General features: G+C 32.4%; 3 protein-coding genes across 3 annotated transcripts in view; 2 read left to right on the top strand and 1 right to left on the bottom strand.

Moving 5' to 3' along the window:
- Positions 1-15061, top strand: part of LOC134854690 (sodium/hydrogen exchanger 1-like) — a 40060-nt gene extending 24999 nt beyond the window's left edge. Inside the window, exons 11-16 of the mRNA XM_063871045.1 lie at positions 9024-9166; positions 10355-10428; positions 11040-11168; positions 14250-14339; positions 14919-15023; positions 15056-15061. Of these exons, the coding sequence (XP_063727115.1) occupies positions 9024-9166; positions 10355-10428; positions 11040-11168; positions 14250-14339; positions 14919-15023; positions 15056-15061 (547 nt within the window). The remainder of the gene's footprint in view (positions 1-9023; positions 9167-10354; positions 10429-11039; positions 11169-14249; positions 14340-14918; positions 15024-15055) is intronic.
- The window catches only part of LOC134853964 (AH receptor-interacting protein-like), a 567995-nt gene that overhangs the window by 138957 nt on the left and 413976 nt on the right, over positions 1-15062 (bottom strand). The gene's annotated exons all lie outside the window — the stretch shown is intronic.
- Positions 1-15062, top strand: part of LOC134853965 (probable caffeoyl-CoA O-methyltransferase 2) — a 166687-nt gene that overhangs the window by 46242 nt on the left and 105383 nt on the right. The window lies entirely within an intron of this gene.

Below are 15062 nucleotides of genomic sequence, written 5' to 3'. Positions count from 1 at the left end.
AATAGAAATCATTTCAAAAAAATCATTATGGCATCAACTGCTCAACCAAGAATTTCATTAGACGACCCATAATTTAATCTAAAAAAACTTATTATATAAGTAATTTGTTTTTTCAGCTTTTCTCGGAGTCGCTTGTTTTTGATCTTCCTCCTATGGTTTCTTTTGACCAACATTACTGCTCGTATCAATTTTCTGTCTGACTACCCCCCACCCCCCTTTAACAATAAATCAGCTTGAAATATAAAATTTGACAATTATAAAATAAAATTCAAAATTTTTGTTACTTATTTGTTTTCTGATAAAAATTGTCCTTCCACACGCCAAAAAAAGTCCGAAGTGATGTAACTAGCATTTAGCTTGCTGAGTTGAATCAAACTGATGCACACGCGATAATGATAGATCGAAATGTATTGCGCTCTAATTGTCCCAAGATAGCCATAACTTAAAAAACTAACCTGAAATAAAATATCGGAAAAGAAATGTTGAAATATAAGGTTAAAAATTATTATTAAGGTGAAATATGATGTTAAAGTTGAGCTCATGAAATCAATATTTTTTGGGCAGCTCGAAATGAACTATTCAAAAAGATTAGTTAAAAAGTCGCAACTTGTCTCATATAAAATAACCACACCATCTTTCTTTCAAAATTCGGAACAAAGTTTTTTTCGGTATTTTTGTTTTCAAAATTTTGGTTAAATACACGCAATTTAAAACCCCATTACTGTGAAAAAAATGATCACAGGTGAATTATGTTTTCAAATTTTAGCTCAGAACAACAATACCTTTTGGATGAACAAAAAAAAATCCGCCAAAATTGTCTAATCAAAACGTCAAAGTTTGTCTAGAGAAAAACAACCACCCGAGCGCAATTATTCCGCCAGTTTCTTTGAAACTAGGAACAATAACCGGCTTAGCTTGCTAATAACCGGCTTAACTTGCGCAATTGTTACTTCAAATTAATCCAAATTTTGATCCTAATTATTAGTTCTACGGAAAAAAAATCGGAGATAAATGCATCTTAAGATTTTAAGGTCCGTGCATCGTTATCTGTCAGATATTATAAACAACTTTGTTGAAAATATTTGGTGAAATTTTTGGAATTTTTGTGAAACAAAAACCACACCGAGGATCAACTTTCCCTCAATTACTTTAAAAGTCGGAATAAAATTATCTAATACTTTATTTTGCTTGTAGGGTGGCTGAAAATTACATTTTATTCTTAATCTTCATCTTTTTTTGTTTCAGCAAGGAATGTGACAAAGAAACTATAAGCTATCTGAAATTCAATTTAACACGAGCTAATTTGATTTTAATTTGCTGCAAACTGGCTCTAACACAAAAAAACTTAATGAGTGCATGAACTTCAAAAAGTTTGAAACAGATAAGTTGGTGGTGAATTCACGTATGTTTCTACCGTTACAATTTGGCAAAAGTTACCGTTACCGTTACAAAAGTTGAAATGTGATTGTATGTTTAAATTTGACTAATATGAGGTACTTAAAATAAATCGAAATTGTTTTGCTTAATAGAAATCATTTCAAAAAAATCATTACGGCATCAACTGCTCAACCAAGAATTTCATTAGACGACCCATAATTTAATCTAAAAAAAAACTTATTATATGAGTAATTTGTTTTTTCAGCTTTTCTCGGAGTCGCTTGTTTTTGATCTTCCTCCTATGGTTTCTTTTGACCAACATTACTGCTCGTATCAATTTGCTATCTGACTACCCCACCCCCCCCCCCTTTAACAATAAATCACCTTGATATATAAAACTTTACAATTTTTAAAAAAAATTCAAAGTTTTTGTTACTTATTTGTTTTCTGATCAAAATTGTTCTTCCACACGCCAAAAAAAGTCCGAAGTGATACAATTAGCCTTTAGGTTGCTGAGTTGAATCAAACTGATGCACACGCAATAATGATAGATCGAAATGTATTGCGCTCTAATTGTCCCAAGATAGCCATAACTTAAAAAACTAATCTGAAATAAAATATCGGAAAATAAATGTTGAAATATAAGGTTAAAGATTATTATTAAGGTGAAATATGATGTTAAAGTTGAGCTCATGACATCAATATTTTTCGGGCAGCTCGAATTGAACTATTCAAAAAGATTAGTTAAAAAGTCGCAACTTGTCTCATATAAAATAACCACACCATCTTTCTTTCAAAATTCGGAACAAAATTTTTTTCGGTATTTTTGTTTTCAAAATTTTGGTTAAATACACGCATTTTAAACCCCCATTACTTTGCAAAAAATGATCACAGGTGAATTATGTTTTCAATTTTTAGCTCAGAACAACAATACTTTTTGGATGAACAAAAAAAAATCCGCCAAAATTGGCTAATCAAAAAGTCAAAATTTGTCTAGAGAAAAACAACCACCCGAGCGCAATTATTCCGCCAGTTTCTTTGAAACTAGGAACAATAACCGGCTTAACTTGCACAATTGTTACTTCAAATTAATCCAAATTTTGATCCTAATTATTAGTTCTACGGAAAAAAAATCGGAGATAAATGCATCTTAAGATTTTAAGGTCCGTGCATCGTTATCTGTCAGATATTATAAACAACTTCGTTGAAAATATTTTGTGAAATTTTTGGAATTTTTTGAAACAAAAACCACACCGAGGATCAACTTTCCCTCAATCACTTTAAAAGTCGGAATAAAATTATCTAATACTTTATTTTGCTTGTAGGGTGGCTGAAAATTACATTTTATTCTTAATCTTCATCTTTTTTCGTTTCAGCAAGGAATGTGACAAAGAAACTATAAGCTATCTGAAATTCAATTTAACACGAGCTAATTTGATTTTAACTTGCTGCAAAGTGGCTCTAACACAAAAAAACTTAATGAGTGCAAGACCTTCAAGAAATTTGAAACAGATAAGTTGGTGGTGAATTCACGTATGTTTCTAGCGTTACAATTTGGCACGGGAAAAGTTGAAATGTGATTGTATGTTTAAACTTGACTAAAATGAGGTACTTAAAATAAATCGAAAATTGTTTTGCATAATAGAAATCATTTCAAAAAAATCATTATGGCATCAACTGCTCAACCACAAATTTCATTAGACGACCCATAATTTAATCTAAAAAAACTTATTATATAAGTAATTTGTTTTTTCAGCTTTTCTCGGAGTCGCTTGATTTTGATCTTCCTCCTATGGTTTCTTTTGACCAACATTACTGCTCGTATCAACTTTCTGTCTGACTACCCCCCACCCCCTTTAACAATAAATCAGCTTGAAATATAAAATTTGACAATTATAAAATAAAATTCAAAATTTTTGTTACTTATTTGTTTTCTGATAAAAATTGTCCTTCCACACGCCAAAAAAAGTCCGAAGTGATGTAATTAGCATTTAGCTTGCTGAGTTGAATCAAACTGATGCACACGCGATAATGATAGATCGAAATGTATTGCGCTCTAATTGTCCCAAGATAGCCATAACTTAAAAAACTAACCTGAAATAAAATATCGGAAAATAAATGTTGAAATATAAGGTTAAAAATTATTATTAAGGTGAAATATGATGTTAAAGTTGAGCTCATGACATCAATATTTTTTGGGCAGCTCGAATTGAACTATTCAAAAAGATTAGTTAAAAAGTCGCAACTTGTCTCATATAAAATAACCACACCATCTTTCTTTCAAAATTCGGAACAAAAATTTTTTTGGTATTTTTTTCAAAATTTTGGTTAAATACACGCATTTCAATTTCCATATTGAGCAACTCCAGAATTGATGAGTACAATTTTTTACTTCAATTGATTCATAAGGTAGTTATCTCAAAAGTATAATAAAATGGGACTGCTTGTATGAAGGTAAAGCCCTGAATTTTAAGTGTGTCCTTTAATGTCTTGAAAAGGTGTTCAATTCGGAAAAAAGTAAATTTTTCAAAAAAAAGATTATTTTTTGTGAAATTTAACGTACAAAATTATATTTTAAGTATAATATAAAGTATTAATTAGAGCAAGAGCATGCCTCTATTCAAATTGAAACAATTACTGAGGCGGATTAAATAGCCGCTTACGCTTATTTAACAAAATATATTGCAAAATAGTTATCCCAGTTTGACTAAATTGGTCATTTACAAACCCTCATAGCTTGCATGCAAAAAAAGATCAAAGAAAAAAATTGTTTCGTTTTTCATCCTATCAGTTATCAATAGCTATCAGAATTTTAAAAATTCTTCAAAAATACGATTTAAAAAGTCAAAATTTATGTCGGAAAAAATAGCCCGAGCGTTTTAATTTTCTTTGAAAGTCGGAACCAAAAATAAATGACTGCACCCAATTACCTATATCAATCTTTGACAATTTTGTGTTAAAAATTCAAACACTCCTGAAGGTTGATTTATCTTAACAATGAAAAGTCACTCGTATTTTTGGTACCGAATTAACAATCACTGAATTGAGTTTTGGAACATTTTGTTCTTCAGTTTCAGTTTTCGTGTCTTCCAGTTTTCAATGGGACGTAACAATCTTCTTAGCTTAAATCAGAAATCACAAGAATCGGTACCCTTGAAAGTTATCAACAGAATACGAGCGGATTTACGAAAGCTGAAAACATAACAGGGTTTCCGAAATCAAAATTTTCCCGTGTGGAACATCTACGCAAACTATATTTATATCGAATTTGTGATAGATAAACGTTACCTTCGTTGCGTAGACATTTTAGTGGCAATTACTGTGTTTTTCATCTTTCATAACGTTTTTAACTGCAACACCTGGTATGGGTCAATTTTTGCTTTGTGGATAATTTTAGTTTGGTAGATATTTCATATGAGAAAATTTTGGTTCCCGAAATCCTGTAAATTTTCCAGCTCTAGTAAGCCAGCTCGTGTTCTGTTGATAATTTTTCAAGGTACCAACTCTTCGTAATTTCTGACCACATTTTTTTGGTCGATAACTTTATCTTATTAGTAGATTTTAAAAAAAAATCTTTTTTTTTCCGCAAGCTTCTACAAACATTTTAGGGTCAAGGACTTAGCTACAAAAATCACTAACACAAGATGTGCCTGGGAAATCCGGACGAGCTAATTTTTGTGCTCTGTTGTATAAAAATATGGGTTTGGCGCCGTCGTGTATTTTTGTACGAACCTTTTATACAGTCGATATGCCATAAAAATATTATACGGAAGGACTATGGGTTTGCTCCTTTTTCAAGTAAATCAAGAAGATGTATGAGCCATATTTGAGTCACAAGTACATCAAGGAGTTTGCGACATCATATTAGTCGTGATTGGATTCCAAAAGAACTAAGTTGCTATGTCGACAAAAATTGGTCCACAATTTTCCGTTTTTCAGACTAAGATAGAAAAAAATTTAAAAATTGACATCTTCAATTTTTGTTGAGGCAATTTTTAAGTTAATCAAAAAAATTAATCTCAATCTTTCAATTTTTCACCCAAAATTGAATTTTTTTTGTCTCTCAAACAATGTGGGCGAAGCATTTACTGCCACTTGAACCACAAAAATTGCCTTTTTTCAAAAAAAATGATCGTTGGCTTAAATTAAATCAAGTCGCTATCAGTTATATTGGTTAATCAGCAGGGTTTTCTACATTTTTAAAAAAATTTATATGAACTACTTGTGAAATTAAATTCACTCTAATATTGCTATGAAAATTGTCTCTTTTCTAGAGGCTGGGTTTAATCAGTTTTAAATAGTTGTTTTCAATTTTTTGCAAATTGTGGTACATTGTTAGATAACGCTTCAACTGAAACAATTTTGTTGAGAAGATGCGTTTAAATCTAGCCGGCGACGCCGAGTTACTATTTGCCACTTTTTTTTTGAAGTTTTCAATTATGCTCAGTTTAACTCACAAGCATCAGATTGGATATTTCCTAATATTTCTATCTAATTCTTGATTACAAGATTTTGTATATTTTGGCGAAAACTAAATTAGATGATGATAAAGTAGATGATGAGTTTTTAGATAGAGCTAATATAGTGCCATGTCTAGCTCACCTTATGACATCGACAAGTAGTGGAAGCGTGTCCCAATTTTCATAGCTGTGACTACAACCCACACGAGCTTTGTAGTTTTTGTGAATCAAAGTGTGTTATTTCGTCGCCCAATAATCAATATTTGCTTTCGCTTCATAGTTTTCTTATAGAAAATTATGGAAGGCAAAAATTTTTTTGGTTATTGCCTTTGATTCACTATTATTATCCAGCTTGTGCGGACGAAATATACAGCAATGCATTGATAGTTGTTTTTACCAGTTATATCTATGGGATGCCGCTACTTATGGGTTACTTATGGAACGATTATGGTATGCCGAAAAACAATTGTCCTAAAAGTAGCAGCATTCTTCCAGTGTTTTGAGCTGTTACCTAGCTCAAAGCTTTTGCGCTTGGAAAGATCTTAAGTCCTAAGACGCGGAGCAGAGTTGAAGAAAAACTGCGTGACCTAACATAATGTTTCAAAAAATGTTTTGTTTCGTTGATAAATCAGTTCTGAAAAGTGTCTTTCTACTTGGCATTGAATTTTTCTCAAATTCTAACCGCTCTGACTATGGAAAAACAGGCTGACGATTTTCCTGACTATGTCCTAGAATTTGTTTTTTGAATTTCAGTGCAGCTCAAATACCGGTTAAATGAACTTATCAGACGCATTTTTTGTTTCTGATTATAAAAACTAAAACACAAATATCACACACTCGAGCTACAAGTTTCTTCCCACACACTCGAGCTACAAGTCTCATAAGAGTGTTAAAGAGAGCCACTATAAAAAGATAACAAAAAAACTCCAAATATCCATTGAACTCCTATGCGGTTGTTTTTTCAATCATATTCGTAACTTTGCTTTTTTTTGAAGCAGATGAACATTTCGCGGCTAAAAACCTTGATATTTTCAGCGTACGAAATTTCGAAAAATTGAATCGTTCTTTTGGTAGAATTTTATTGAATGTACACCTATTTAAACCCTCCTTTGAACCCTTTTCTCAAAATCATTTTTTAATTATATTTTTTTTTGTTTTCTGGATTTTGTTTTCCTCCCATAACATAAAAACCACTAGAAAAAGATCTTAATTCGTAATTTTTATCCAGAAATGCCACTCATAAATTTTTCTCAAAATCAAAGAGCTTCAACTTTTTTTAAGAATTTTAGAAGTGATCATTTCTTTTACACTTTTTTAAGTACCTGCTGGCTATATTAATTTAGAGGTGTACAGATCTTCTTAAAACATTAATAATATGTACGTGTTTTTTAGTGAATGAAATGTTTTAAAAAGTAGTCCAAAAGTGCATATAATACATTTTAAAATTATCTGAACCGGTGTATAGTGTTTTTAAGAATAATCATGTTGTAGTTACTAAAAAGAGGCAAGCATGCCGTGTTTATTTGGTTCATGTTTGCCAAACTAAATTTCAACATTGCTCCTTTGCAGAAAGTTTTGTTCTTTAGACTTGGTTAAAGGGTTGAGATCTAATACGCGGAGACTTCAGGACGCGTTATTAGCTGAGTACAAAAGGTCGTTTCGATCTTCATGTTTTGATGTAAGAATTTTTAAAACATTTTTTGTAATCAGTCCAACAAAACTGTTGAACTTATTTAGCAGCTTCCAAAAATTGCTTTTTTAATTTAAATTTCTCCAACTTTTGGTAATAAAAACGCTGAAAATAGCAAATAAGCTAATTTTTAAGAAGAGAAACTATCGCATAAAAAGTTCTTAGAAATCTGAACCGGACAACACAAGGCGCAAAAAAGTCGCTGAGAATTGAAGCTCTTGAAAGCTTTCTTTTTGGTTTTGATTGGTAGCGAGTAGCTAAATGTACACAAAAAAATATGTTTCTAGAACAGAAAACGCATCAAGGTTGGGCCGTGTAATAAGGGAAAACAAAATTTTCAAGAACGTGGATATTTTGATAAGATTGTAAAAAAATTTGTCATAAACTCATCAATGTTCCTATGATCCACGGTACATACGAGTTGAACTTGCTACCAAAAACTTCTTCTCCTATTTTTCATATATTGAGTGTGTAAAACATGTTTATCATAGAATTGTTATACAAATTTCAAAAAAATGTTCAAAGACTTAAAATATATTTTCTTGATATCGACGGTTTGAAACCTTCTGATCACCAGAAAAATTATTTGATTACTTGCATGGCAAATTTCATATGATACAATTTTATGTAATAAAATTGAAAGATACGCATTTTTTCATGATAAAAACTCCAAAATTGGGGCAAACATTTTTTCGTTTTTTTTAATGAGAAATTCATTTCTGTGCTCGAACAAGAAGTTTACGGAAAATGCAAAATTTTATTTCGTGGTCTATAAAACAGTTCAGGTTGATTTTGTTTCACCTAATATATCCAAAATTCACAACGAAGTTTTTTCATATTGCCGGAAAAAAATTTCACTTTTTATATGTTGAGATAAATCTACAAAAACAGGCCACTACTGCCAAGCACTGATTTCTTCAAGTTACAAATTTTAAAACCATATTCAAAATATTACGTTTATCGTAGCTAACTCTCTGTGAAATTTATGCACTTTATCTGTGTGATTGTTTCCCTTTCTTGTATGAAAAAATTCTTATTATTGTGATTTCGGGCAAAACGCAAAATTTCAAAGTGCAACTCAAAATTTGTTTTGAGTTTTCAATAATGGAGAAATGCTAGTCATAAGAATTTCCTGTCTGAAAAGACTGCTCATCATCGCTCTTCAGCTCATGAGCACTCCTCAACTTAAAGTACGTGCGATTTTGTAGGAAATGTGATAAAAAGCTTACGTCAACCCTGGCAATGAATATCTTGAAAAGATTGTGGATCCCAAACTTCGGCAAATAGATTTTTTCGAGAGCAAATATGACATGAATATCTTGCCAAGATCTGAAAAAATAACATTGTTAGCTTGTCAAGATCATGCTAAATTTTGGCAACATAGCCTTGTTTTATGAATAATCCGACATTTTTTTGATCTTGGCAGCATTTTCCATGATCGAAACACTGGGAAGTTTTTTGGTATTCTCATCTTAATTTTTATTTTAACCTTTCAGCTCGACGTGTGACTGTGTGATCTTTTTGTTTCTGGGCATGGAGTTGACCGAGTTCATTTCCAGTCTGGTGACCGGGTCACAAAAGGTCAACCTCTCCTTCGTCCTCTCTTCTCTCCTTCTCTGCCTACTTGCACGATTCTTCAGTAAGTTTTGAACTATGATGATTTATATTTTTAGGTTAATATTGTTAAAGTTGATGCTTCTTGTTAATTATTAATCATAATGGTACCTAGAAACGAATAACCACCCTTCTAAGGAAGTAATTCAACGGTCAAGCATATACGACTCTTTTACCTCGTAACGAAAAAACCCCTCACCCTAGCAAGGGGGCAACAGTTAACAAGATCTATTTTGAGTTATATTGTATAATACATTGAAACTAAAGTTTTATCCAAACTTGTACCTGAACATTTCTTTGCAATTATCTTCTTGCTTTTGTCATCATTTTTTTATTGGCTTCTTTTTGTTGAGTTTCGATTTACCAATTGAGTTTAAACTATTCAGTGAGAGAAAGATACAATACAGTCTTTAACTCACAAGGATTGCGCACGAGCCCTGAGTTTTATCAAGGCGGCCCCTGGAAAAAGAAAAAACACGAAGGTCAAGATACTAAAATTTATGCAAAATTTCTTGTAAATCGGAACAGTTCTTAAATTTATGCCTGTATTTAATAATTTATCATCTTTATTTATTACATATCAGGTAGCAGTTTTTTTAAGATAAAAAGTGGGAACAAATTGCTATCTTCTAGTTGAACAACCTAAGCATCCAAATTGTTTTTACTAGTTGTAAATTAAGAACTTTTGATTTGCGAGCTCTCACGCATCTCCTTTGTGAAAATTGTTTTTCGTTTGAAAATTCAGGGGATATTTTATTGGCAATTGATCAATAGTTTTTATTTAAAAGATCAAGACAATCTTTGCAGACCGTTTCAATTTGTAATCATAAAAAATTGGCCCGGTTTCGAATTTTTTCTAAAACATATAGCTCTTAATATTAGTTTTTGCTTTAATAAAACAAAATTTTTGGAAATCATTTTTCGACGAACAGCCATATGCTAAAAAACCACATGAATTAACCGGCTTGGCATAGAGAATATAAAATTTCAGGAGTAGTTTTAGAGAAAAACCTTGCTTGATGGATGTATTAAGCCGTTAAAATGAGCTAACGTTCTTCAATCAAATAGTATCAACATGTGATGGAATTGTTGTTCAATCAAATAGTATCAACAGGTGATGGAATTGTTGTTCAATCAAATAGTATCAACATGTGATGGAATTGTTGTTCAATCAAATAGTATCAACATGTGATGGAATTGTTGTTTGTTTCAGTCGTGGTATTGTTCAGCTACCTGCTGAACATGGGAAGAGTGCGCAAAATTAGTCGCCAGGAGCAGTTCATCATGGTATGGGATAAAATATTGGGAAACCTGGCGCAAATTGATGCCTGGATAAAAATAATAACTCAAACCCCGATTGTTTTTCTTACTTATTCCGGCCAAATTCGTAAACGCCAAATTATGAGAGGAGAAAATAAAATGCTCTAAATTATTTTGCTGAAAACAACTACGTTTGTCAACTAGTTTGAATCAATTATTAAGCTGATGCTCTGTGAAGTTATTTTGGGCGGAATAAATGAGAATAGCCCCAATTCTGAACATTTACATGCGATATTCCCTTATATACTAAAACCAAGCATGACTCTTATTGCAAAATTAACGGCTGTTGTATTTTGATCCCAGTTTTTCTTTTAATGGAATCTTTTGGTATTTTTCGAAGAAAGTTTAAAAAAATCAGTTTTTTTTTTGGTTATGTTTAAAAACAATACATCCATGTTTTAATCCGATGGCTGTCTGACTCTCTTTCTTCTATCTGTATAGGTAAATGTATTTTTCTCTGCCTATAAACAAAATAGCACTTAAGTAAAATTTACAACTGCCTGGGATATCCCCACAGAAGCTAAAGCTCGGTTTTCAGGTGTATCCATAATATGCAGGTAAATGGGTAATTGTTCCAGGGCTACGGGGGTCTTAGAGGGGCAGTTTGTTTCTCCCTCGTGAAGTTGTTGGACCCCCACACAGTGCCTGAGAAGAACACGATGATGACTGCCACGCTCTGCATCATATTCTTCACTGTGTTTGTACAGGTCAGCTTTATGGCGGTACAAAATTGAATTGATTTTTTAAATGTGAAAGATAAAAGTGATTTAGGTAACTTCCCAGATGGCATAAAAAATCCCAAATGGTATAAAAAAAAATTGAATGGCATAAGAACATTTTTCTAAATGGCTCAATAAGTTTTCTCAAAAGGTATAGAAAATAAATCTTTTCCAAACGGCATAATTTTCAAGTTTTTATTAAATTTCGAACACTTTCTATCAGTAAATATTTCTCCTTTAATTAGGATCAAACGCATGTGAACATGGATGGGTATTTTTTGCTTCTAAACAAATAATGAGTGGCAACTTTGCTGGCTGAAAAAACTGATCACATGAAACTGATTAATAAAAGCTAGCCTATTTTTAAAAAAAATATCAATCAACAATTGAATGAACAAGTTTATTACGGTGGGCGACAATTCGTAAAAGGCAAAAATGCGTAACGAGCGACAACTCATAACAAGCGACAAATCGTAACCAAGCATTGGCAAGTAGAATACACTTGCTCTGCTTCGCTTTGCTTCGCTCCGCTGCGCTCACACGCGGCACGTATTCCCCTTTTATTCTACTGTTACGAACTGTCGCCTGTTTCGAATTGTTGCTTGTTACGAATTTTAGCCTTTATTATTTTTTGTACCTTGCTCACAAGACGGTTTTTGTCAAAATTATTTTCAATACGATTGTTGCAGGAAACTTATGCCATTTAGATTTTTTAACTTTGCCATTTATGAATGATTCCATTTGAAACATATTCGTAATTTTCACTTATACAGGCCTTGATGAATTTTTTTGTAGTTTTTCAGTGATCAATTTTCAAATGTGTTCACGCTCAACTTTTGTTTGTCAATTGTTGAAAGAAGTCAAGCTCAATAATCGAACTGTAAAAATAAACAATTTACAAAAAATGATTTTAGTTTTCTGAAGTCGAAGCTGGAGAAAATTATCTCTTAATGGAAATAGTTTACGAAAAAAGAGACAATCATAAAGATTATTTGAAATTCAAGGAGTTTCAGATTGATATATTTTTCCTATCGACTTTTGAAAATTGAAAGAAGTTCAAGGTTTTTGAATCATTTTTTCGGTTTCTTTGTTCTTCTACACTTTTTTTTGGCTATGCTTTGATATTTTGTTATGTTCCGAACGGAATAGAAAATAAAAATCTAAGAGCACCTACCTGTATGTACCGGTGACTTTAGTTATTCTTTTCTTGGCCTCAAAATTGTTGAAAAAACAAAACGCCTTGGGAGCGTAAAATTGCTGATTTTGAGAACTGCCAGTTAATGAAAAGGAAAATTGTTGTCAGGGCCTTCCAAAAATCACAAAAACAGAACTTTTGTCACTTTAATCGAAAAGTAATTGTGAATAGGGAGTGATTCTGAAATTGGCAGTTCAGATCAGATAAGAAAAAGCTAATTAGGTAAAATTACAGCTTCTGAAAATGTTTTTTTTTCTGAAAATGAGTTTGATAATGATACCGTAGGTAATGTTTTGTAAGGTTCATGCTATCACTAATATATACAGGCATGGATCTAGGAATTTCTCCTGTGGGCGGATTTTAAAAAAAATGAAAATTTTGTCGACTTTTTTTAGGTCAACCAAATTGATTTTCTGAGCTCTCACTAATCACTATAAAGACCCTATTTTGACAAAATTTTCCGCGCCGCAGGCAAATCTATGCAAAAAATTGCACAAAAAATGCGTTTTTATCCACTTTTTGGAAAATTTCGCTCCCCCCTAAAAATTAGTATAAATTGGCGCTGTATCGGCCAAAAAAGGATATCTCAAAATAGTAAAAAGGGGGACCCTTTGGGTAGGCAGGGGCTCGAATCCCTGAAAAAAAGGAACGTACCCCACCCCCCCCCCCCCCAATCCGTTACTGGAAAAAAACTATTACTTTCTGAGTGATTGGATAAAAAAATATGAAGTTCAAAAAATATTTTCCCAAAAGATGCTCCCCAAGTTTTATTTCCAGTTTCAAGTACAAAGTTTGCGTGCAGTTAGCTTTTTTTAATATATGTTTTCCATCAATTTTCTTCAGAAATATATTTGAACCGCATTTTCTCGCAAAATAACATAAAAAATTGGGCATTTAGTAATTCAATTTGGCCACTGTGGGTTTTCCACAATATATGTTTAAAGTAGAAAAAATCATCAAAAACTTCACTTAGATTATAAGATACCCAGCTTAAAAATGAGCTCAATAAGTTATTTTTTCAATTTAAACAAAATTAATAATCATTCTAATCATTCAAGCTAAGTTATTCTAGGAAGTTTTTCCTTTGAGATGGAACCAGGTACATGATTCTGTTTGGAAATGGTTTGATATCGGTTTCAGTTTTCAGTTCTTTTCATAATAATCAAATCACTCCGAACTTTCGCAAAACTTTTGAATTGCGTTGAGTTTTGCTTGTAATTACTTCTGCTACATTTAGCATTTAGCATTTTTTTTCCAATTTTCGACGTGATGTTTTTTTATCCAGGCAAGTTTCAACTTTTCAACAAGGAATTTTTGACAAAGTTATAATGGCGGATGTTAAACAGACCGCCATTTCTACACACCGTCATAATTTCAAGCCGAAATTACATCAGAATCACGTACATTAAATCAAGCTTACGTAACAATTGCATAACAACAATGACAATCTGTTGTTATGTTGCATAGCAATATTAATTTTCGGCTTGTTGGCATGGTAATATTATTTTCGTTTGTAGGCCCTTCGATTTGTTGGCCCACCACAGTTATATTATATCACCCGAGAGGTATTGTTTAATGTTTGTATTGTATATATATAACCTTATTTGAACAAGTAGCATCAAGAAACTTTGAGCATAAAGTTTGGCTCCTTGGTTTCTTGTTCTCAAATTATTCAAAAATTTTTTAAAATCAATTCAGAAAACTCAAGTTTATAAGCAAGATTTGAAAGCAGATTTAGTGGCTTTTAAAATCATAATTGTTGAACCTTATCAAACTTAGTTACAATATAGACTTAGTTTTGCTAAGAATCATTTAATTTACGTCTCAGAGAGACAAGAAAAGAACGAAAAAAATAATCTTCACAGTGTTTTTAGGGTATCAGCATGAAGCCACTAGTACGTGCTCTGAAGATAAAGATGAAAGAAAAAAAGGAGCCCACGATGAATGAAGCCATCAACTCAAACGTAAGCCATCAAATCAAACGTAAGCCATCAACTCATCTTCATCGACCACTTGAAGATGGTTTAATGACCTCTTTCTGGAAGTGGCTGTCTGGAAATTTTATTTTATGACTGCCAGAGACTGAATATATTTCGGGGAAACTTTCTAACTTTGGGGAAATTTTCTAACAATCATCTACCCTGTATTCAGTGTAAATTTAGGACTTTTTTGGTTTCCAGAAATCTCGTCGGACAAAAAACGCTTAAAGTTTTTATTAAAAACTTTGTCCCGTGTGCAGTCTTTTGAAAGCTACTTACAAAAGTGTTTTTTTTTTTGGTTGAAATATTTCTAACAGTGCGAAAAACGTGAATTTTGGTACGCTTCTGAAAAATTTGCATGTGGTTCTGAAATATTACGCCAAATTTTCTTAGTGATTAGGCAACTTCAGAAAACCAATTTAGCCGAACTAGAAGCTACAACCAGCTACAACAAATTCGAAGATAGTTTGTGTTGAAAACTTGAAAACTTGGTTGGAAACTTCGTTTGAGTCTGTGAAAATCTTCTTTTTTCCCCGAAAATGTGACTATATTTATATGTTGCAGCTGCTGGACCACGTGATGAGTGGAGTGGAGGAAGTGATACTCGGAGGTCACAAGGGGGGCTCCTCAGTGGCTAATCACGTGACTTCAGTGGGGCTGGTGGGGGGAGTGGGTGTGGGGGTGGGGGTGGGGGAGCACAGATGTAGG

Source organism: Symsagittifera roscoffensis, chromosome 9 (assembly GCF_963678635.1).
Source record: "Symsagittifera roscoffensis chromosome 9, txSymRosc1.1, whole genome shotgun sequence".
Lineage (NCBI taxonomy): Eukaryota > Metazoa > Xenacoelomorpha > Acoela > Convolutidae > Symsagittifera > Symsagittifera roscoffensis.
The sequence above is the reverse complement of the archived record's forward strand: the minus strand, read 5'-3'. Positions and strand labels throughout refer to the sequence as shown.